Source organism: Hirundo rustica, chromosome 6 (genome assembly GCF_015227805.2).
Source record: "Hirundo rustica isolate bHirRus1 chromosome 6, bHirRus1.pri.v3, whole genome shotgun sequence".
NCBI lineage: Eukaryota > Metazoa > Chordata > Aves > Passeriformes > Hirundinidae > Hirundo > Hirundo rustica.
Genome location: NC_053455.1, coordinates 33,908,888 through 33,934,253, shown reverse-complemented (window position 1 = coordinate 33,934,253; position 25,366 = coordinate 33,908,888). Strand labels below are relative to the sequence as shown.

At 39.1% G+C, this 25,366-nt stretch overlaps 1 protein-coding gene across 3 annotated transcripts in view; it reads right to left on the bottom strand.

Annotated features, from left to right (window-relative positions):
- The window catches only part of RASGRP1 (RAS guanyl releasing protein 1), a 37,305-nt gene extending 12,969 nt beyond the window's left edge, over positions 1–24,336 (bottom strand). The window contains exons 1-8 of one of the 3 annotated variants that reach the window (XM_040068257.2): positions 24,276–24,336; positions 21,883–22,040; positions 8,945–9,050; positions 6,738–6,800; positions 5,536–5,667; positions 4,318–4,471; positions 1,027–1,200; positions 219–335 (exon numbers count right to left, since the gene is read on the bottom strand). In XM_040068257.2, coding sequence (XP_039924191.1) covers positions 219–335; positions 1,027–1,200; positions 4,318–4,471; positions 5,536–5,667; positions 6,738–6,800; positions 8,945–9,050; positions 21,883–22,040; positions 24,276–24,307 — 936 coding nt within the window. In that variant the 5' untranslated portion in view covers positions 24,308–24,336. Of the gene's footprint in view, positions 1–218; positions 336–1,026; positions 1,201–4,317; positions 4,472–5,535; positions 5,668–6,737; positions 6,801–8,944; positions 9,051–21,882; positions 22,041–23,188; positions 23,527–24,275 lie in introns of those variants that run through there. The other 2 variants (XM_040068256.2, XM_040068255.2) reach the window with 2 other exon arrangements.
- Between the last annotated feature and the right edge of the window lie 1,030 nt (positions 24,337–25,366).

Sequence of the window (25,366 nt, the reverse complement as noted above, 5' to 3'; positions counted from 1 at the left end):
AGCTCCATGCTAGCATTTTACAGATCAAGGAGGGTCAATGTTACTACAGAAGAAATGTTCTAGGGTCCAATTATCTGTTTTTATGTTTGAATATTATTCTGTACTACTGCGTGTAAAGGAAAATGCAGCTCATCATGTCTGAGATTAAAGGAAAAAGCTTAGAGAATCTACACAAGTCTTGAAGAAAGTCTTGTAAAACTTAGAGGAACAATACTAACCTTAATTACATCATGAGGAACACATGAGCTTGTTTCCTTGAGCCTGGAAATGGAACTGTGACAGAGACCTCCTATCACTGCCATTAATGTGTTGAAATTCTGCAGCTGGTGGAGCTTCTGTGTTGATATAAAAAAATCAGTATGATTCAAAGGTTCAGGTTGTTCAACGCGCACACCCAAATTTTAATTTCCTCTATTGTCGTGCTCTGAAGTCTTACACGTTTGTGCCATTTGAATTTATGTATTTTGGCAATGAGTTGTGATTTTTACTGGGTGTAAGATGAACTTATTCTACGATTATTAAATCAAATATTAAATTTTCAGATACAGTAAGTCTTCCTCAGTACTACTCCTTCTTCCCACAGTCTACCACAACTAGGAAACACTGCCTATTATCTAGGTAATGACTGCAGTTGAATTGGTATGCAAAGAATACAAGTAGGACCGTAGCTCTCCTTTTATCCAGAGAGGTTTTTCCTGGTGGAATGCTTCTAATTGCAGCCAAAGCCACGAGAGCCACTCATGCTTTGGAAAGCGTCACAGCCACGGCTGGGAATCTCACATGCTGATTCAAAAGCAAGTCTAGTCTTACAGTGAAAATAATTTCTTCAGAATGAGCATGAGAACGTCCTGGTGCCATGACACTGTAATATCTGAACACTTGGTAAGACAGCACACATACACAAACACCCATGTGGTGGATGTGAACCAGGAGACCGGGTCACCCTACAGTAACAGCATGGGAAGAGCAGGAAAAAGGGCTGTGTCAGAGAAAGACAAACACCAAACACACCAGATTCTAACTGACCTGTGCAACATGAATAAACTTGATGAACACTTCAGCCCGAAGCTGTGGTGTTGGTCTGCTGAGAACCATCAGCTGCACCCACTGAGAGATACCATTGCAAAGAGAAATTGATCGTTCCATTGTTGGATTCTCTTTCACACAACTATTCACAATGTAGTTCTGATAATCTGAGAACTTAAACAAAAGAAGCATAAATGAACATTCATGTAGTTTCATATGCTTCATGATCTGTGTATGGACAGAGGTCTGCTTATCAAATGAAATATAAAAGATGTATTTTATGCCTAAATATCCATAAAACTGAAATCTTCCCTTTGTAAAAGCTTTGTTAAATTCAAAGTAGGGGGTTTGACTAATTGAATTAACTGAAATCATCTTTTTGCTCCGTCTCAGGAGCCTTGGCTTTCATAAACCCCAGGATGAGTAAAACTGGAGCTTTCCTCCCAGTCTCTGTGGCTTCTTAGATTCATTGAGTCTAGACTTCTATAGGGAAGGCTAAACTGAATTTAAATTGTAATCTAATAACTCAGTAATAGTTTAAGGGAGTTCAGTGCTCAGCTTATGTATTCTCTGAATTAAGCTACACTAATAGAAAAAGCAAATTCAATGGGATTAATACAAAACTGAAATAAAACCATTAAGAATGAGGGCTACAGATTCCTTGTGAGATTCACTTATTTAATCAAGGCAATCTAAAATTATTCAGTAGATACCTGTGACACACTTTTTTTTTTTTTTTTAAGCCATTCTTACATTAAGATTAAAGAAATAATTTGCTTTTCTTGATGCAATTTTTATCCATTCTGTTAATTTATCCATTAACAAAAATACACAAGAATTTGAATCTTCAAAAAATGTGATATGGGATTTTTACACTCATTCTTTACTATGACCACTAATACTAAAATCTTACCAAAACAGTCATAGCTGTAAGAAGCATACATTCCTTTCCACAGGAATATGTAGAATAGAGTTGATCTTTAAGCAATGGTCATAAATGGTCAGGCTGTTGTTTGTTTCTTACTGTCCCTCTCTCTCCTTCTCGTAGCTTTATAAATTTTTCCATCAGTTTAATAAGAATTATTAGCACTTTAAAAGGAGATACAACACCAGACACCTCTAGATTTGTCCTTGTCAAATTAAAAATGGAAGAAACATTAGTAATTAGTAGAGCTGTCTCTGAGATTACATAGTACTTACATTACAATTACTCTTTGAATTTTAAATCCCAGGTTTGGCTGGATCTTGAAATTTAAGCAATTACTCTATACAGGTAGAAAAATTTTCAATATCTGACTACATAATTACGGATTTCATAGTAGTTTCAGTACAGCTATGAATCAGTTTATATTTTTTCTCAGCAGTCATCTCCTTTGGAAAAGATTTTTTTTTAAATGCTGAAGAAATTAATTTCTAAAATGCTACTTGAAAGCTTTAAATTAATTGTGGTGCACAAATTTACTAATGAGGTCAGCTATAACAGGCTTGTTAGCAGCAGATACAGTTAAGAAGCTTAAGTATTTAAATATTGCAAGAGTTTGTTATTGTGATGGGCTAACTTAAGAGCCTCAACAGGAATCCAGAATCGAGATTCTTCCAAAAGACTGTGCCCTCCCTGTACTTTAGAGACGAAAATACTTTCCAAGCACCAGCCTGCCTCCAGTCACTACTCTGTGAACAACGCTCCTTGCATCTTCATTTGCTGCAAGATGGATGGTATCTCATGGGAGATTTTTCTGTTTGCTGTGTATGTGACCAAATATTCCCTTCTGACTTTCAAGTGCCCAAACTTTTAAATAGTTATTTCAGTGACTAGTTACACAGCTGGTCATTTTCAGTCTTTCTCCAGGTAAATTATGCCATATTAAGATAACAAAAGGGCTTAGGGCAACATGAACATATTCTGCAAAAATTTAATTAATACAGCTAATTATAATTACATATTTTCTGACCAAAGTCCTGCTAAGCTCAATTTATACAAAGCCGTATGCCGGTACCCTGCATATAAAATGTATACATGTATGTAATTGTTGGAACTCCATGGCACATCTGACACTGACTAAAACCACACTCGTTATACTCATTAATTATCTTACACCTGCACAGAGGTTTTGAAAATGGTAAGTTATATAAGCTTTGCATGTTATTACTGCCTACAGGCAGCAATCAGTGCATGACTTTGCTTCTACAGCTTTTTGAGTTTAACATGAAATACAGAGACACGTACTGTCAGCTCAAAATAAAGTACATTAAAACACGACTGTGAAATCTTCCACCACCTAGTGAGAGCCCCTTTTCTTGCACAGGTTCAGCTTCATATGGTGGTGTTTCCAAAAACAACCCCACCAAAAACAACTAAATAACAACATCAGTAAAACAAACAAACAAACAAACAAACACAACCCCCAAAAAAACTGAAAAAAACCACTTTGCTTTCAGTCTTATTATCACACAGACTTTGCAACCCTCATAGATTTTGGTCTCTAACATTCAGTTTTCCACATGTAAACTGTACCATGTTTGAAAAGAGGCAATGTTGTAACACACAGTGATGGAAGTTAAGCCAAGGTGCATAGGGAAGTTTGCATCTTATCAACTACAAACATTAGTGAGAAAATAAATCAAATTAAAGAAAAAATAAATTGGACAAATCCTAAAGAATTGTTTGCGTATATGAAAGCTTGTATAATAAAATATGTTTATCTGCTCTTACATTAAAAATGGCATTGTCTAAAGTGCTTTCTTATCTCTAGTTTTATTTTGTATGCACAATAAAAAAAGGCAAGCAGAGTCCAGTGGCCATCTTCAATGTAGTCCATTATCCACAGCACAGGATTGCTGCACTGTTCACTACAGCCACAGAAGGTTGGCATTCTAGGAGAATACTCCAAGTTTCCTTCATCCCATTTCAGCCTGATTACTGATTTGAGTCAAAGGGTGATGGCATCCCTTGTTCTAACAAAACAAGCTTCTTTGGAAGAAGATCTTGGATTTGGAAGAAGGTTTACTCCTCTTCCTTCCAACTGATCTTGCCTCAACTCTTCCGCGGTTGAGGTTCACTCTCTCACTCTCATATGGTTGTAGCAGAACGGTATCTAAGTTATCTAAGAATCTAAGTTCCACGGGCCATCTTCAACTCTAGTAAAATAAGAGTCTGGAAACAGATTCAGCATGTCCAACACCTTGTATGGCAGAGATAATCTTGTAATACTACCTCTCTGCCATATTTTCTATGTCTTTCCCATATTTGCTTCATATAAATAAATAAATAATAATTAAAAAATAACTTACTGATATTCTTCTGAAAGACTTAAATTCAAGATAGGTAAGGTGGTCTGACAGCTCCTCTGGCTCAAGGTGATCAAAAAGAAGTGAGACTTTCCGTTTCTTACTGGTGTTGGCTTTTACACGCTGTGTCAGCTTTCTAGACCAATCCCTAGAATTTCTTTTAAAACACAATTACTCCAAGTTATTTACTGAAAAGCAAAATTTTCCTCTTTCCCTAAATCAGAGGTAACATTGTTTTCATGCCTTACTGCAGTAAAAAGTGAATTATTTGAATTTCTAAACAGCAAACTCCTTTCATGCGTTAGAGATTAGATGACAAAATATTACTGTTAGTCATTATTGTATTGATGTAGCATCTTAAGAACAGTACAACTGTCTTACTAAATAGCATGAGAGTCTACATAATTTCTGTGATCAGTTCTACATTTTCAGAATAGCTGCCTGTAACTTTGTCTTCATTGAACACATCCAGCACTCCTCCATTTAATAATTCTTAAATCTCCTTGAGCAACCTCTGAGTATGAACTGTCCCCCTTTGCTACTGACCCACAGACTAACAAAACTTCTTTCAATTTGAAAAGCTAAATATCCTCTTTCATAACCAGATACATAATGTATTCCAAATTCTGCTCTGCTTTAGCCTGTGCATTTCCAAACTGGCTCTTGTTTTGTCAGTTGTACTGTTCCACAGAACTATCTCACTCTCATGTAACAAGAAAGAAATGCGTGATGTACACCTCTAGGATTTATTCTTGTCATGACAAGTATTTTATTACCAAAATCATGTCAACAATATCAAGAGTCTGACAATGTAATAAGCTATACCCTCATTTACCTTTATTGCTAAAATATTAACATACTTTTTTTACCTCATCTGTTACCAATCAAATTGTATTCTCCTTTTTCATTGATTTCAAGTGATCTTGCAAAACCATTAGGCATCAAGAAATTTTCTAAATTTCCTGGACAGGGTAAAACCTAGCCGTTGTAGAGAATCAGCACTAAGTCTACACTGCATCCAAATTCAACTTAAGCCATTCCTGAAAGGCATTGTGTTCCTCTACATAACGTATATTTCATCTGTAATGAAGTATAGATTCTTCTAAGAATACAAGAATATAAGAATAGCTAACACATGACTTAGGAGAGACATGATATTCAAATAAAGGCAATTCAGGGCAAAAGTTTGTTTTCTGAGTATATTGAGACTTTGACACTCACATTTGAGATGTGTCAATTAGACGACAATGTAACTCCTCACCATTAGCTCGAACCACCTCTTGAAATTCCTCCATAGCTGTGGACAGTTTAGAGTCCATTTTGAACATAATCCAGAATTCTGTAATCCAATACCTATTAAAATTAAAACACACGCACACACACACACACAAAGAAAAGTTTTGATCTAGTTAGGCTGAAACTTAGTATGACCCTGTATGGCTTGGAATGTTCCTTTGGTCAGTTCAGGTCAGCTGTTGCAGCAGTGTCCTGTCCCAGCCTTAAGCTCGCCCCCAGGCCACACTCTGGCAGGAGCAGAGTGTGAAACAGAAGGCACTGACACTGTGCAATCACTGTTCAGCAACAGGTAAAATAATGCTGAGTTTTACTCACAGATTCAACGCACAGCATTATAGAGGTTGCTGTGAAGAAAGTTAACTCCAACCCAGATAGACACAGTACCCACCACAACACGTTACAAACCTGTTCTTGTTAGATAAATGGAAATGCACTTTCTTATGGATATACATATGTATGAATTTGCCTGAAAGCAAAAATGTTACCATATCTCACACAATACTAAAGCATTCTGACATAACCAATAATAATCTGCTCTGAGATAATAGAATCATCACAATTTAAAACAAATTCTACTTTCCTGTTACTAATATTTTCCCCCTTAGTGTAAAAAAGAGGTATCATCAATTTACTAGAGCTGAGTATTTTCCTTCTCCTCTGTTTTCCCTAAACTGAGATATCAAACTTTACTATACTTAATAGGTAAAAATAAGTGTTCCAGGACCATTGCAAGTGATGAAGTAGAATTACGAAGGAGAATTACCTACCAAATGCAATTGAGCTTTGCTTAGTATAAAAATATCTGCAATATCGCACTTAATTTTTATTTCTATCATCTTCTATCATTTCCTGAGCACTGTCAATTTTCACAGACATTTAAGATAGAGATTCATATAGAATCAGTTCAAAACTGTCACCTGGCAACTCATGCCCTGATTTTAACAGAACTGCTAAAAGCCAGTTGGACCTTTTTGAGTAAAGCTGCTAAAGTGGACCTTGAAAAGCTGAAGCAGAATACCTGTTTCCCTCTTTAATGTCAATTTCAGGTATCCAAAAACATATTTATATTTGTCACATGGATGGCTGCAGACTAACAACTAATAGTTACTAACCAAGAATATACTTACCTCACAAAATAGCATATCTTTACACACAGCATGGAAGAGTTATTTTCTAAAGCATTAAGATAGGTAAAAAACTGTTAAGGAAAACCACATCCATTCATAGATGATGTAAAATGTAACATGCTTGATGCTTCCCAACCTGTAAACAGTAACAATCATCCTGCTGATGGCAAATATTATATCAGATTAAGGTTTTACACAAGTATTTACAAAGTATATCCCAAGGTTGTTACCCAAGTTTATTGCAACTAAGTCTACTGTGAGTAATATTGATGCCAGAGTTGCCAGAGGACTGAGTAGTGTTAACCACTGAAGGGATTCTGTTTTCTACGTCTCTTTGCAACATGCCTCGCAATTTCTCATAAAACTTGTGCACTGACACATGTCATTAAAATTTGAAATATTCATACCAAATTTATCAATCAATGCATTTATGAAGCAATTCTTGTCAGCTAATTCACTGGAGATTAAAAAACAGGGGAAAAGAAAAAAAAAAAAAAAAAAAAAAAAAAAAAAAAAAAAAAGCTCTTTTCTTTTAAACATAACCAGTTGTAGACAATGACAGAGCAAAATCTTGCACGCCTCTCCATAGTAACCTCACCTTTCTAGCTACAAAACAGTTTTCATCTGACTTGCTCTGGCAACTAAAGAAACAACCATATTTTCAGTCTATTAGCTCTTTAAAACATGTTTTGACATTGTAGCCAATGTCTCTTGAAGTCATGGAAAATCCATTTCGAAAATGTATTATGCATGTCTTGATTCTTCTGATGGAGATGACACAGATATTTTCAGGCCTGAAAAGCATAATTCAATGAAAATACCTTGTGGATCCACCCACAATCTGATGGCAATTAACTGCAGCCTAAATCTGCCACAGCGGAGGGGACATGCCATCCACCCTTTGAGTGTGCTGGCGTTAGGCTGACTATAGAACTGGTGAAGTCTGAGTAAGCTCCCAAATACTTTTAAGGGCCCCTCTCTGAATGTCTAAAAAGAACTTGTAACCACCTGAAATCACTCCCATAATTTAGGGGATGGGAAATGGTGCAACTGGAACACTTGCAAGGTTTTGCAAAATACAAGAGCACAGACTACCTGATCCCTTCAAAACTGTCTTTAACTTTCAATGTCTTTACAGGGAGGTATGCACAGAGTTAAAAACCAAGCTTGCAAAATATGCAAGTCTAAGAAAACTCTGAATTGCTTTTCTGGTTGTAGAAAATGTTCCATCTCAGAAAGAAGATGCAAGCACTGACTTTGTTCCATTTTCCAAGAGCCCACGAGCCTAAATGAAATGCAGCACTACACCACACATAAGCTGGATCTTAGCACACTCGATCCAACACTTGGAATTAGAGAAGCTGCAGGACAGTCCTGCTACAGACAGACAGTCAGTGCTTCAGTAAAGCTCTGTTGTCAAGGATGCTGTTTGTAAATGCCTGGAAGATACAGAGTTTGAGGAAAGAAAGGATTATTAAATTGAATTGTACCAAAATTGGATGGAAATTCTTAGCATGACAGGTCTCCATCCTGTGCTGTTCTCATCTAATTAGGAATAAGCATTTTGTAAAGCTAAGAAGACAGGTAATATATTCCACAATTAAAAATTCCAAAGAAAGTCTAGTGAATATGATCTACTAGCTACATTGTGAAAAATCTAATGAGCCAGAAACACATGTGTGAGTCCAGGCACTCAACTCAAAATGGGAACAAATAGAAAGGAAAAGCTTATGAGTTATTTCAGCAATTTTGAGCATGTGTGAGAGAAAGATTTTTTGTTGAAAATGTTCATATCCCAATGATACAATTTTGTTCTTTCCTCTCTGTCTTGATAGTGGACAGAGAGAGAAAAACAGATCTGAAACTTAGGCCCAGGTTCACAGTACCTAACTGAGGTGCCTACATTGATCTAATAACACCTGCTAGATATACCCTCCGCAGCCAACAGTGTGATTTATCCTACTTAAAACTTGACTTGGAGTTTCATCTTTTCCTCTGTGCATGACAAGCTATACCCGAGAAACAAAAAATGCCTACCCTAAACAAAATAAAAGCACACCATACAACCAAAAACTGTTAAGAACAAGTATGCAATTTAATTAGTGGAATACTAATACACCCATAGATTAAATATCCTCTACTTACCAATTTCAAACTTGTCATGCTATCAAGTTACCTAAAAAGCAGGTGGAGATTACAAAGGATATAGATCAACGACTTTCTGAAGCATGTCTGCAGAGGAGATGAAAAACTGATGCATGGCCAGAATTATTTTTAGTAGCTGGTTGTTTTGACATGCATTTCCTTCTAAATCTAAAAAACAAAAAGGATTATTCATATTGAAATCTTGCTATACCTTCATAAACAATTTGCAACAGACTTAATCCTAATTCTAATCAGATCTGTTCATGTATGCTATTTCAAAGATAGCACAGATAATTTATGGAGTGCATCATTTTTCTGGTGAGGGCCATACTACTATATGTCGACTACTATATTTCCCTACTGTGACTTACAAGGAAGACCCTTAAAAAATAACAGGAAAAAAACAACAAAAAAAGGACAAGCTAAAAAGCAGCTGTGTCTCAAAAGTAGTCAGGACACCCAGATAATTATACATAATGATCTAAGCCAAATAATGCACATAAATGCTTAGCTTTAGGCATATGAACTTGGAAACGAATCATTGAACTGCAGAGCAAAACAGTTCAGTTACTGATCCATATCAGCCAGTAATTGGTATGACTACATTTATCAGACAGAACAGAAATATTCTCAAGTGTTTGTGAGCCTTTTTGTACAGATGACCCACATAACACCGAAGTGCACACACAGGATAGCATCACAGATGTGCATAGATGCACATGGAATGAGATACAACATATGCTGGAAACCCAGAAGTTAACCTGTGCATACTCCTTGTGGTGGACCTGAAGGTACTGCACATCGACTTGAACTACGCATTACAAGGATTTCAGCAGAAGAAGGGCTTTAGGCTACGTTTGTTTTCTGGCTATTGTGGGGTTTTTTTGCATATTCCAAAAAGATCAAGGACACAAAATGTAGTACAACATGTTAAAAAGTTTCCATTTCTGCAACAAACAGTAGTGAAAGTGTGTGTAAATATTAACTGACAACGTTCTCCCACAGCTAGTCATAAGAGAACCTAAGTAACTTGAATTGGAATTTGACACCCATTCAAACACAAAAGAAAATTTATCTTTTCAAATAATTTTAACCTCTGAGGGAATAAATGTAGTTATCTCTTTAAAAAGCAGTAGCAAGAACAAGATAGAGAAGCAAAGTACAATATAGCAAAATGGAAGAGGGATGTGAAACAGCATATTTCCAGCATATGAAATGACATCTACTGCTAGGGAAAGCAGGGAGAAGGCACTTTAATTTGCACATCACCAAAATGGAACATTAAACATAGCCAATTTGCACAAGAAGATAACCCATATTAGTTACTGGGTGAGGATATCCATGCCCTTGTACAAGAAGACACCAAATGTATCCACCCTCAATGACATGGGCAAGGGGAAAGTCTGCCTGTCCTACGGCCCATGAATGAGAGCAGTATAGACCCCAAGTAACAGGAAGCTCTTGATCTGCATTTTGACTTAGGCTACAAGTTGTCAGTTTTACAGCATGAACCAGAGTTTATGCGTTCCTTGTTCGTGTGAACACATAATTTCATTCCTTACTGAAAGAATCCTTGTGAGATGCAAGCTGCCTAGGTATTACAGCAAGAGCACTGAGGGCAAACCAGCAAGTTATTCCACTAGAGAAGTGGGAAATTTCCAGAGGAAGGCTGAGACATCAAGAATCAATATTTATTCAGGCCTTTAGTATTTTGCATTTTGTACCCTTTGAGTGTCTTCACAAAGAGCAAAATTATTTTAGGCCTTGCACACATCATCATCCTTTGACAAAACTTGGTGTTCTGCCAGAAGTTCCATCCACTATCTCCTGTTTAATCAGGAAAACAGTTCAATATATGCTTGACTTGGAAGCCAAATGGATGTGTGCATGCATACTATTGAGAATATACAGCTTCTCACAGGTGCTTAATATAGATCATTCCCAGACAACAAAGACATAAAATAACACTCTCTCACACACTTTCATTGTGTGCATTCCAAAATCCTCTACTATGATGTAACACAGGTATCACTTGGCTGCAGGCTCCCATTTGAATTTTTGTTTTCTACATCTCTCTTCCATTCAGGTTTTTCATGTCACAAAGGTGCAGAGAAAAACAGTATGTTCTGCCCACTATTAGTAATTAGGTCAGCACATTTATAGTGTTTTCCTGCATAATAAAAGCGTATTCATGTTTCACCGCATCCAGACCTAATTATCTTGAAACAGAGATACACTTCATTACAATGACATGCAATTATTTTGCACACATTACAGCAATACTAGGTTTGAGGCTACCTGTTCTCTCATCCAACTGAAAGGCTCGCCTTCACAAAAAACCCCCATTGCATTCATGACAGCTTAAAAAAAACAAAACAAACACTCGGCAAAAAGAAATCTAAATGTTCCCGGTACAGCTGAGCATGGAACAGCAAGGCTGCATGGCTTGTACCAGCACACGATTTACACACGATTGTGCACCAGCACACGATTTACAGTGGTATTCAGCATCTTCGTGCAAATGGTGGAGCCAGTCAGAGGGCTGCCCTGACTGCGCTGCAAGCACAGTGCCTGTGAGTGCCTCTGCAGCACTCTCCTGAACCCCCGGCAGTTTGTTTTAAAACTCCTTTTCACTTCCGTTTGTATACCCGCTTCTAACCACACAGCCTACTGTGCGAAACCACGGAGCGCGTACTAACTCAAGTGAGATGGGTGTGTTTCAGTTAGTCAATTTACACTAAAGAAAGCTGAAAATTACTGCATCAGCCTTGGCTTTGTCTCACTGCAGCAAAAGACAAATAACCAACCGGCTGCATGTTTTTCTCCTGTAAATTCCCTTATTGTACTAAGATTTTTAACAAATATACTCTGAAACAAAAAAGAAAGCAGAAGTCGAATATACTTTTCCAGCATTTAACTCCATGTGTGACAGCACAATGACAGTTAATGATAACTATTTTACTACAAATGTAGTAGCACAAAGCCACAAAAAACTCCAATTACAGAAGTTCCACTTCTTATGTGAGACTCCGAACACACAAGGGTGAGAACACTAATCTAGTCCCATCAGCCACTCTATTGTGTGATCCAGTGAGTGACTCCTCTAATCCATAATCCATGATTTGAAAATTGTTTAAGTGTCGCTTGTTCCTTGAATGCTTTAGAGAAACAAATTACTCAAAAGTCAATAAGTAAGGCTTTAAGAGCAAACTACCTGCTTTCCAGCAGGTCCTGATGGCCATGAGCCTGTGGTAAATAACTTAACAGAAGGGATATGTTCAGCAGAGAAGATGCTGTACCAAGATGCTCCCTCCAATGCATGAATGCAATGATAAGGCAGTAGTAAGAATGCCAAGGATGTCTTAACCAAACTGAATTTTGCAGGAAAGAAAAGTTAGCTTTTCTAGGTATAAGAGGCCTTAATTCCATAAGCACCATCTTTATTTCATAAGCAGGTTCCAACTGTATCACCTAGAGTGCAATTTGAAATGAATCAGAAGTGAATCACAGAGCACTGACATCACATGATCAGTGACTAAGCTACTAAAAACACGAATAACTTCTTGTAAACTCCCTTAAGTCTTCCAGCGGTTGTCAAAATGTAGCACCAAAAACAACGCAGCGCATCAAGCAATTTCCAGAAGTTAAGTGCAAAGCTGAAAGTCGTGGGTTGCTATTCTGATGTGCTGCAGAGGACCCTTCAAGACTTCTGCAATTTTTTAAAGATGGCGTGGGGATGGTGCTATAAATGTCTGCAAAGATTATTAAATCAACATGTGATCTGAAAACTGAGGGAACTTATGTTTTTTAAGGTCTCAAGGTTTCAAAGACCTAGATGAAACACAGACATGTATGAAATATGCAGATAACATGTGAGAGTGCATAGTAGGTGGTGACTGAAACGAAACAGTCATAAGGCATCTGCCCCACACGTGAGGTGCACTACTGCAAGGTAACTTTCAAATGGCTAGAAGCGGCCAAAACTAAATAAAATATTTCATGAGTATTTTACAGATACTCCCTGGAAATTCTCTTTACAAACAGGAAACAGTCTGTTTATATTCTATTCTGCTGCTCCAATATAGAAACAGCTTTCTCAAAATCATTCTTCAGAACCAGTTTAATTTGTTCCTAAAATCCTACAGTGATGAGGACTTCACAGCTTCTGTAGGTGATTTACTCCAGTGCTTGAGTTTCTCTATCATGTAAGAGTTCTCCTTTTCATCAGAGGCAAGGTTTTCTAGCCCTCTGGTCAACTCTGATATTGTTTTCTGAACCCTTTGTAGCTCACAGCATTATGAAGAAAACCTGAATATGGGTACTACAGAGGAGAGCTTGGCACCAGAGTTAGAATATTATTCTTAATACCCTTTACATAATACCTTTATATGCCCCTACATTTTAATGTAAGTAAATGTGCGTGTATAATGCATATACAGAAAATATGAAAGTACACGCATGCCTCTGTGCACACACTTAGAGTTTCTGCAGTGATACAATATCATTAATTGTAATTAGTACCATTTTCAGTTTTCAAAGTCCCTCTTCACAATGAGATCCTTTTCTGCAGAAATGCTGTATGTGAAGGACTTCACCATACTGTTTTTAGAACTGATTACTCTAAGTAGAACTTTGTACTCATCTTTAGTGAATTTTTCCTTATTTCAAATCATTAAGTGATTAATATCTTTCAGAAATAATATGACTTAATAAGAATATCCATACAAAGATGACACAGTAATTAGGTGATAGAATTCTTTTTTTAGTTTTAGCTGAAGCAGAAAGCAGGTGGAATATTGAGCTCTCCAGCTGACATTTAATTCTGTACAGGACGATGGTATTCCCCCTTATGACACAAGAGTGACATGATGTTTAGCAAACAGCACCAAAAAACTCAGGGAATTGCACCAAGGTTTTGGGGTTGTTTGCTTTTGTCTTTTAAAATTGACTTATTGTCCATAAATGCTCACAACTATTGAGTTTTACATAAATTTATTTACACAAGTAATTGACCTTAGGAAGAAAAACGTGAAAACTAAACTTAGAAGAAATCAGTATTTTCCTGAAAGAACTGCACTACTTTGTGATCAATCCTGCACCAACAGCTCTCTAAACAAACCAAGTAAACACACATGTTAGAAGAAACCCCACAAACCTGGTGTTCCTTCAAGTCTACTCCCTTTAAACTCCCTACAGAACAGAGGGGGGACCCACTCCTGTTCCTCCAAATACTCATAAAAAATGCAGATACATCCAAGAAAAAGTGACAATAATATGCATCCAAAAAGAATAATAACACTGTTTTGTGCGAGGGTAGGGAACATGAGGGGAGAAAATCTCTAGGGAAAATCATTACCCTCTCTCAGAAACAGCTTTTGGAAAGCTACATCTTGCAGAAAGTGCTCTATGTGGGTAATTTGAAATGAAAACAAGGAGATAAAAGCTCTTGTCAAAGGCAAATGGGATGATTTTCAGAAATTAAAATGTACTTTGAGAGATACCAAATGCAATGTGGGTGGAAAGCATTCCATTAGCCTTGGAAATTCAGATGAGGTACACAGGAGAAGATAAAAAGTTTGCACACACGGACGCACACCACACATCGTTCTACAGCATATTTAAAATATAGATTTTAGCAAATTTAGATGCAAACTTTTTAATCAAATAGTCTTTTTCTCCAAGGCCTACAAAACATAATTTGAGCATTCAAGACTTTTTCCAAAGCTTTTAAGTCATGATTCTGGGGCCATGAGAAGTTTTTAAGCTGCAGGCAACTCTTGAATAATTCAAGCGTAATGCTTGGCAACACAGCTGTGCTAGCATAGGCACTGATGGATAGGAAAAAAACACTCCCAGAACAGAACCAGAAACTTCTGAGGCCAGAGACCCTGTCTGACCACTGAACCCAGATGTGTGCTTAACCCTTACACTGCAGTGTTTTACAGCAAGCTTCCCTCTAACTACATGATTGATCCTGGGGCAGTTAGTCATCACATCCAAGGAAGCATGAAGCCTCTCCCACCCAAGGGTTCAAACTGCAACAGACCAGCAGACACCAAGCTGCTTACCTCTCAAGAGCTTGAAGAACTTGCAGATCTCTTGGGTCCCACTTCCTGACCTCGATTTTCATTACTGCTGCATGCTCCAGCTCTAATGCTGTTCTCGTATTCCTCACTTACCGTTCCACTCTACATACCTAAGCTTCCTAGCCTTGGCTTTAATTTTAGGCATGCTTCTGGAACTGGTGTTTACAGACTATGGCAAACTAACTTCTAACCCAGCAGCTGGGGATGCCCTCTCCCACTGCCCACCAGTGAGGAGCTGGAGGGACACAGCCGGAAGAGCTGACCCCAGCTGACCAAAGGGATATTTCATGTCAGATCACCTAACACCCAGCATTCAAAAACAGGCTGCAAGGTTGTCAGGGCTGCTGTTGCTTGGGAACTGTCTGGCTGGTAGTGGGCAATTAGAGTATTTCACATTGCTAAATAAAAGTTATACTGATTTTTCCTGAAGTTATATTTAGAGGCATGAAGATAGAATTTGCTATAGTAAATATAAGTAAATAAGAGACTGCTTTATGAAGAAAAAAAGTCCAAGTTTTCTTCATTTGGTTTTATTGCTTACTTCTTGGCTTTGGAAAATTATATCGAAAAAAGTGAAGTCAAATTTGCTAAATAGAACTTTATAATATATATATAAAGATATCTAAAGTTCCTTTTCTTTGGGAATTATTTTTCACAGACATCAGGTTAAAAAAGAAATCACTTTCATTTTGGTACAACCACAATTAACTTTAATAGTTAGCTAAACAGCACTTAGAATTCTCCAGAGCAGTAACTACCTTTCCGTTCCCACAACGTCATTAATTGAACGTTAACATAGTTTCTGTTGCCAAGCAATACTAAGGTTTCTGCACCGTATTTGACCAAATAGCACTCAGATTACTTAACACACAATGATTAACAGCATTTTCACACAGAACGGCATCGTGAATAAAATTTAACTACTTGGGGGAGGGAGGAGGGGAGTGCTGTTGGAGACCTCAGCATTCAGCCCAGGCTTCAAAAGCAAGGGAAGCATGTGCAGCATGAGAGAAAAAGACAAATGATTATTCAGGCAAACTTGAGAGGAAAAAAGCAAATGGCCATAGTTGCATTCTGTGGGTGTGCATATGCCTTGAAAGAATTTATTGCCTTTGAATAAGAATTCTATATTAGAATTTTTATATACTAAATTTGATAACAGGATAAACTCAATAACTGAACTGTGATTGTTTTAGTAGTTAATTGTATGTTTGAACAAGACTGGAAGAATGTATTTATGTTAAAAGTACAGTGGGTTTTTCCAGATAACAGATATGGGAAAACTGGGTATTTTTAATTTTCTTCTGTATTTTAGAGGAGAAAAAGCCTACAGCTCTAAAGAGTGAACTCTAACTTTCCTGGTTTGTTGTTTGTAAGATGGATATAATATGTAGCTGACTCTCAAAGAATTCCTAAGTCTCAATATGTTTTTGTATGATATTGATATGAGCAATACAAAAACATTATCCACATAACTACACAACTCAATAATGTAGTTATTTTTTATTGCAGAAAATGTGAACTATGATTTTAGCTTACACTTAAGAGGCTACCAGCACTTTTGTGAGATTTTTGATTTCTATCAAAACAATTCCACAACATTTTTCATACAAATCAGTCTGGATGTAGTTTCCAGTGTTTATAAGGTTTGTTTACACACATCACTTTATCACACACTGAGGCAACAAGCTACTTTAGCCGGGATCAAACACAGCAGAACAACTTATCAGCACAACCTACTCCTAGACCTAGCTGTCTATGAATATTGTGACCATTAGAAATTGCAAATTGCATTAGTTTCACATAAAGTCTACTAAGAACATCAGTAATCTTTGAAGCTGTAATTTTCCACCTCCTTTAAGTCCTCCAAGGGTTAAAATTATAAATTATATGTACAAACAAGTAGTTCCACTGCAAACAGTTTATCGTGGATGAGATTTCACACTAAATTAAGCTACATGGTCTTAGAAATATTTTTGTTGCTTTCCTGAAGCCCTTTACTTACATCTTTTTAAAGAAGCCAAACACAGGGACACTGCACTGTGACATGCATTTGAAGGTGATACTTCTTGATTTCTTTTTAACTCAACTGTCTGAATTGTAGGATAAGCATAGGTCATCCCACATGCTACAGTAAACGTACTTCCAGCACTCAAATATAAGAGGCAAAGAGTAAGATCTTGTACGCAGAAGTTAAGGACAAAACCACCTTCACAACAGTAACATCTTGAGCTCTCACAGAATTTTCAGCCTCTAAATGATCCTCAGAATTTTTAAGAAGATGTAAGTGTTTGAATAAATTATGGCTTTCAAGTACCCTCTTGGAATTGTTTGTTATGTAATTCTAGGTAACATTTCAGGACTTTCCTACAGACAAAACAAGGAGATAGCAAATTGGCACTATGTTGAAGACAAATGTTGTCATGATTGCAACAGAGTCTTTAAACACTTGTAAAAAAAATTTAAACAAATGTTTTGTGTGGGCAAGAAAAAGGCCCTCTGACCCTACACAGTTTATAAGCTTGAATGCATGTTAAAATTGCTCATTGAATCTTTGAAAGATATGTTTGTTTAAAAAATAAGCACCCTTTATCTTTACTCTAGATTAAAAAGGTAGATTTATAAGATAAAAATAGACACAGTCAAAGGAAATAGAGACTTCTTGCCACACACTAATATATTGTGAAGTTACAAAAAAAAGAAAATTTTCTAGATTAGAATTGACTTCACAACACATATTCAGATCTTCAAGTTCACAGTAGCATGAGGATACCCCAGGGTGATAAATGTCATGAACATTTAGCAGATATAAAGTTAACAAATTAGATATCCAGTAAAGTGGACACTCCTAATACATTTTTCCTCTCTGATCTGTAACATTTTCTACACTAAATATGTGTTTCGCATTTATGTAGTCTCACAAAGATTACTATAAGAGCTAGACAAAAAAGGATGGCTGTGCTACCAAACATATGCTTCCTGTGTTCTATTGACCTGCCAGAACACTAGACCCTACTGTGGTGGCTTCAGCAACAAAGCTGATAGATTAAGTGCCTTTACGACTAGCAACAAAAGAGGAGATGAATTTATATTGACTTTCAGAGAATGGTCTGGCAGTCAAAAGTACATTTTCCCCAGGCATTTTATGTACTACATAATGGGAAAAAAATGGAGGGGATTAAAGTCACTGTTCCATGTAAAATTCCACTCCAGAATCACAGTCACTAATGAAGATTTCCTCCAGAATAAATTATCTCCCTCCTGAAGCTGTCATATTCCAGACCAAGACCTATTAACTATTTCTTTGCTTCCCTGAAATTACAACTCAAGCCATTTTGTTAGCAATGGAAAAATCTACTTTTAATTATCTCTTTATGAGCTTTTTGTTCAGGATTAATATCTGATGTAGAGGTTGCACTGAATCTAACCTTCCTGCAGCTACTGTCTTTTCTATTTTTTTAATCATTTTACCCTACCTCCTGCTCCTCCTCTATATGCACTCTCCTCCCTTCTTTCTTTCTCTTTTCTTCCCATTCTTTTCTAAGGCAATAACATGTGACGCTCGTGCTCTACGTTTCTTCTTCAATCCAGACCATAGCAGTAACACCATCCTGTAGCTACCTATAATGTCAGGGGGTCTTCTGAGACACGTTTTGGAACGTGTTTTAAATCACTGTCCTGTATAACCAAATCTCTTCTCCTAAAACTGGCGAGAGTAGTTTCAAGTCTCTACAAATCTCCTCCTAAGAAAGGACCAATACTCCTAAGAAAGGACCAATATTCCTTTCTAAGACACTTCCTACCTTCAAGCTCTCATCATGCTATTTTTTCCCCAAACTCTTGCCTTCACTTACATCCTTGCTTCTTTGTTGCCTTTACTTTTGGCAACTCATTTGTAGGATTATTCATCTTCATCGTCCTGATTCAAACTTCCATGGTACTTGAAGAAGCCCCTACTTTTAGCATCTCCTCATCATGCTGTTGAATAAATGCTGGTATGATGCTACTCTTTCAGATGTAGTGACGGCCTACATGACTTCAAACTACTCTTAAGACCCTCACCCTTTCTGTTGCTAAGGCACATGTCTGTTATTCATCAGTCCAAGCTAAAGAAGCCCAAGTTTGAGAGGTGAAAGAGCACACACACTAATCACCCCAAAGTAGGGATTTAACTTAACTGCACTGACTAAGATTTTGGATTAATTTAGCTCTCTGGACAAAGTCTTTCTACAAAACATCTTGGAATCCATTTACAATACTGCAGCAAAATTTAGACATCTCACTTTTCATTTCAACTTAGCTTATCCCCTTCCTCCTTTCTTATCCTAATCCATGTTGTAAGATAAACTACTGATACTTGCATTCTCCACAGCTGTAAGTGTATATTGATTCTTAATACCTTTGTGGTTAGACCTTCTTGTGATACTCTCTGCATATAGAGCAAAAGGCTGCCAACTTCTCCTTACATACCATTGTTGACAGCAGCCTCTCTTACACACTGTTGGCTTTTTCCAAACGTGTATAATTGAGTCATGAATATAAACTCAGCTGCATCCATTAGAGGAATTGTACTTGTACACATAACATCGGCAAGTGCAATATAATGCTAGCAAGATGCAGTATATATTCTGAAATGTGACACATCACCATCTCTATCTACTGCCTCTTGTTCTCCTTAAGACTAGACAGCAAATGAACCAACAGCACTCTCCAGAAAGTAAACTTCAAATGTACAATGTCTTGGGGGGGGAGGTTCTGTACTTTAAATATTTGAATAAAACTTGCTTGAATCCCAATAATGACTTCATAGAGTAATATACAAAATAATATAGGTCATCATATCCGAGACTGAAGATATAATCTCAGCCTAAACAGAACAATTATAGCATATAGGGTAGAAGAGTTCAGTAAAATGCATGAGAAGAAACTGGCTCAATCATTCAGATTTCTTCTAATCATTCTGCAGCTATGCTTTTTTCCCACCATTTTTCTCACTGCCTGACCCCAACCCTCTTCAAAATCTCAGACTAAAGTTTTTTTTCATCTCTTCCTTTATTGGCACAATAATGTGAATTTTGCATTGGTTTTGGTGATAGCTACAAGAGCCTTCTATAAAGAACTTCATTATGCAGGTTATCTAGTGTTGTAACAGTTGTATTTTTATTTAAATATCTTAAGGGGAAGTTTCAACATATCATAAGAACATATATAACTTCATAGAAGATATATAAATACAGACACTACTGTGAATTGTCCAATTAAGGGTCTAAACCTCTGCAGTACACAACAGGATTTTAGCAGTCCTTGGTGAGTTACAATGTTTGCTATGCTCTACAATTCACCTTGCTCTGCTTATGTACAGCTTGTCAAGGGTCAAGAAAACCCTGTCTAGTGGACTACAGTAAATCTTCTAGCTGAAGTGTGAAACCCTTAAGACCCACGTTCATATGTAGCTGAACTGCACAGGTACACTTGCTGTTCTCAGTTACCTTAGTCCTTTTAATATGCTGATGCTCAGGAATCTGAGAACACCTAAGCATGTCTATATTGATAGAATGAGTATTAGCCAAAAATAATCTCCTACTCACACTGCTTTAAAACAATCACTTTAATAACTACACTAGATTTTTATAATGTTGAATTCATATTACTGTATTTTTCATAAAAATGCGGAGACATTAATATTGGTCAAGTAGCCACAATATTACAACTACCTGAAGGTCTTATGTTTTAGATATTTTATCCCCCTTCTATTGAACTGAAATTCATAAAAATATCAATCACCATTTGTTGAGGAATTAGGGCTTTACAGCAGTTCAGTGTCTTCATAATAATGAATTGGGGAAGAAAAGAAGCAAAAAAGAAAGACGACATTGCTGACAATTATATGTTTCACCAGCCTTTCTCAGACATGCATTTCTCTGCACATGCTGATTAGAAGGCTTTAAAGTTTAAAAAAACCCCAACTCGTTTTAAACAAATGTGAAAGATTAGTCATTGTCTACACAGTATTTATGCACTGTACCAGTAGATCAGCACGATGTGTTACTATTTAACTATATAGATAATTATTTTAGAGCTGAGTGGGTGTTCAAGTACAATTACCTTCTAAGGACTACTTCTGAAAGTTTGCCACATATACTTTGGGAGTAGCTCAAAGCACTGAAAGACTCAGCATTAACAAACAGATGTGCTACTTACAAGCAAATTATTCAGAATCACTTTAAGTGTCTTCAGTAATAACATATTTTAATAATATTGAATATAAACACATTTACTAATTAAAAAGTTGGAAAAGGAAACTAGGCATACATGGCTTAGGCAATGGTTACACTTATCTATATCTCAATTCTTGTAAAAAGACAAGACAAAAAATCTTGTAAAAAGACAAATGGATAACCAATCAGTTTAAAAGAAAAACCAGTTGTGATTTCTGTTTGGATTCTTTCTCTTTAATAAAGAAACAACTTTAAATCTATACTGATAATGCAAAAAGTTTTATCTCATCTAGCTTAAAAACTGCCCTTCTTGTTTAAAAACATTTCATATGAACATGTTGCTTACATGCATTATGAGAATGTTATTGCAATATGCAAAAATATAATGATTACTTGCTAAAGTTTACAAAATTGGTACTTGAAGGAACAACAAAACTACTCTTAGAAGTGTACGTGACTGGAATTTGTCCACTTCCCTCAAGAAGAAGCAGTAGTTACTCTAATCTCTCAGCATATATTACACACATCTGCATAAACACAACCATCAAACCAAAAATACAATCACCTGTGGCACAGATAATTCTCAGTTAACACCTTTCTACTCCACCACTAAATCTATTTCATTCCCTGCTAAGGGATTTAAACATAGCCAGGACAGAAACAAATTAATATGGCTAAAAACCTCCAGGCACTCACCAAAAGACTGAATGCAGGTTTCAAGGAGGTCTTCCAAAGTGGCTCCTTTGGCTAGGTGCCCCAACGGCACCATCATGACCTGAGTGTGATTTGAGAGGCTGGTCTGCTGCAGCTCCAGCGCTGATTCAGGGGCAGTGCTGCACGCCTGGGGAGGCTGCCTAGAAGAAAGCACAATAGTGAAGTAAATACACGAGGATAGAGTGGCAAATTTTACACTGCATGGGAAAGGAGGAGAGATTTAAAGGACAATTAACTCCTTCTAGTTAGAGTGCTGAAACACATAACCCTCCCACTTAATATGTGCACCGAAGGGACTGCTCAGTAAGTGACTTTTTTTCTGCTAAGTGCCAGTTGCGGAGCACATGGTTATAGAGCTCCCTGAATGATCTGTCAGGTTCATCAGAAGTCTTGCTGGAGAGTGTGCAATAACCTACCTCCAGATGTGCTTTTGCCCACCAAAAGTAAAGGAGAGAAAAAAAAATATAACTATTACACACACTGGAAAACACCAGACTAACTTTAGGAATTTAATTTGAAAAGTCACTGTTAAGTAAACAAAATAGAGGAGTATTCACCATCAAAACAAATATATTAGTTTGCATCTAATCTATGCTATTATTTCCTATTAAGCTGTTTTAAAATAGTACACACAAACAAATAAATGTATTTAATAACAATTTCAAATGAGACCAAAATAAAGCACATATCTAATTTTAGTCTTGTGTTTTGACCATATAATACCTTCTACTTCAAGAATGAGTATGTTTATGGATAATATTAAAGGCTATTCGTTGCTTGCATACAAGTTCATATTTTTGTATGAAATAGTAAAATGGAATAATATTGATGAAAAGTGACAAAATGTATTTGCCTGCAAATACCAGGAACCACTGCAAAATCTGACTAGAGACTATAACCACACAGTCCACGAAAGAACAAGCATAGCTGTTTCAATAAAACTTGGGTTTATTTCAAGGACTCCTGAAATTTCAGGGATACTTTGGGTTTATTTCAGATACTCCATAGCCTTCCTAAACAAGGGACTCCAGCATCTTTAAGCTGCTACCTTAAGCTTTCACATAACTTTCCTGGAACACTATGCAAGATTCCATCAATCAGCTGATAGTCCCAGGAAGAAAAGACATAGAAATTCCTCCAGTGTGTATATTACATACAGTCAGTAGAAGTAAATTCACAGACATCCCCGAACAGGCACTCCTGCATGAAGCTAAACATATGCATGCCTTATGAAGACAGACTGGACCCTACCTAAGCCCCGTGAAAGTCCAGCCTTATCCTTCCTCACCTTTCCATTTCTCTTGAACGCTGGGAAAGCCACGAAACCGACCTCGCTGTCATTTACAGCCCAACACTGATCCCAGACCTCCATAGTTTCAAATTCAGGAAAATACACGCCTGACCCTTGAGAGGCAGTAATCATCACTGAGCTCCTCCGTAGTTAGCCTGACAGTAGCTGACATGCAAATGCTATCTTCCCTTCCCCCTTTTTCTCAATTTCCCTCTTAGCTTTGTGATCTGACTTCCTGTTCTCATATAAAATGAGCAAGGGCCTGATCAGCTTTCCGTGTTTTCTTTTTACGAGCTTAAGCCCCTCTCCTGGCTTTATTCCGTATTTACTGAAGCGCTTCTTCAACACGGGGCAGAGGATCCCAGCAAGCGCTACCAACGTAGGAGTTAAAGCAAAGGATATTCCAGGCTTTGGCAACGCCCGGGAGAAAACCTGAAATTTCCACACCTGAAAAAAGTTTACACTAATACTGTGGCCGACTTGGCCACGCTGGACAGGCAAAGCTCAGCCGGTGGCACCTCTGGTTATTCCTTAGAACAGATCCTCTCGCAGCAAGTCCCCCGACACGACGAACAGACGAAAGCGGGACTGAGTGGCGGGGGGGGGACGCCCGCCCCGCATTTCCACCGTACCCGCATTTCCACCGTACGCCCGTGGCGGTGGGGAGGACATCACAGATAAGCGGCCGTCCTCTGGCGGACTGACCCCGCAGCAGGTGCCGCTTCCCGTGCGGGGCGGTGAGCGGCGGCCCCGGCCGTGCGCAGGTAACCGAGCCCGGCCCTGCCGCCCGGCCGGCGCCGTAACGTGAGGCGCTTCCACCCCGCGCTGACCCGCCTGCCCGGCAAGCGCTGGCACCCCAAAGGGTGAAACAAAATCCTGCCCGCAGGCCCCCTCCCGCGCTGCTTTCCTCTCTCTCCCTGTCCCCCTCGGGAGGGCCCGCGGCACCACCGCCGTGCCCCACGGGAGCCCCCGCCAGCCCCGCGCGGGGAGCGCCGCGCCCGCCCCAGCGGCGTGACACCGACCGCGGCGCCCTCCGCCGCCAGCGGGGCAGCGACGGGGGCACAAAGCAGCGCGGCAAACTCACTGGTTTTCTCTCCTCTTGCCTAAGGTGCCCATGCCGGCTGCAGCCGCGGCTCCGCCGCCCGGCCGGCTCTGCCAGCAGCGCAGGGAGCGGGGCTGCGCGGGGCGGAGGAGGCCGGCGGCAGCGGCGCGGCCCCGCGCATCGCCTCCTCCCGCCCGCCTCGCCGCTCTCCGCTCCCGTCTCGCCTCGGGAGGAGTCTGAAACAGAGTCAAGTAGGGCAGCGGCGGCGGCCGCCACCCGTGACGAGCGCCGGCGAAGATCTTATCGGCAGGAGGAAGTACTGAGCTGGGGCTGCTCTTCTGCGAAGCCGCCGGCTTTACCAGGTACCCACGCGCGCTCCCGACTCTCACCGCCCGGCTCTGAAGCCACCACAACTTTTTTCCACGGCACCACCCCGTCCCGGTAGGGCAGGGCGGGACCTGCCCTCCCGTCCCCTCCTCTCCCCTCCCCTCCTCCCTGAGCAAGCTGCTTCCGAGCCGCCGGGGCTGACGCGCGGCTGATCCGCGCAGCGGAGCTCGCCCGGCCGCGGCCGCGGCTGCAGCGAGGGGCGAGCGGCTGGCACGGCACGGCACGGCACGGCACGGCACGGCACGGCACGGCCCCGCCGCACACAGCCCGGTGCGGGGCAGCGGGGCCCGGCTCACGGAGCGGTGCCCGGGTCATGCAGCTCCCCCCGTGGGACACGCGGCCGGCTCACCTAGTGAGCCTCTGTGCGATGCTGAGGTGGAGGCACGAAACCGATGTGCCGACGTCGATGTTTGCCATTTTAAAGGCTTATCCGGCTCCTTACCCTGTTCCTCCGGTTTAACTGCAGAGCAGGGAAAAGGGGCCCAAGTGGGGTTTTTTTCGTGGCTCTTGTATCACGATTAGGGATTTCTAAAAGCTCTTCCAACTCAACGTTGTCAACTTTTCCGCTTCTGAGAAGAAATGGCCAGTCAAGAAACCTGAAAGGGCAAAGTCACCCTGTCTTGTAACCGAGATTTGTCCAAATGGTCTTCTTTTGAGATATACGCTGAGCAGAGCGCTACAAAATACAGGGTCCCGGAGATGCTACATTACCAAGATATTGTTTCAGAGCTCAGTTTGTGTTTTTA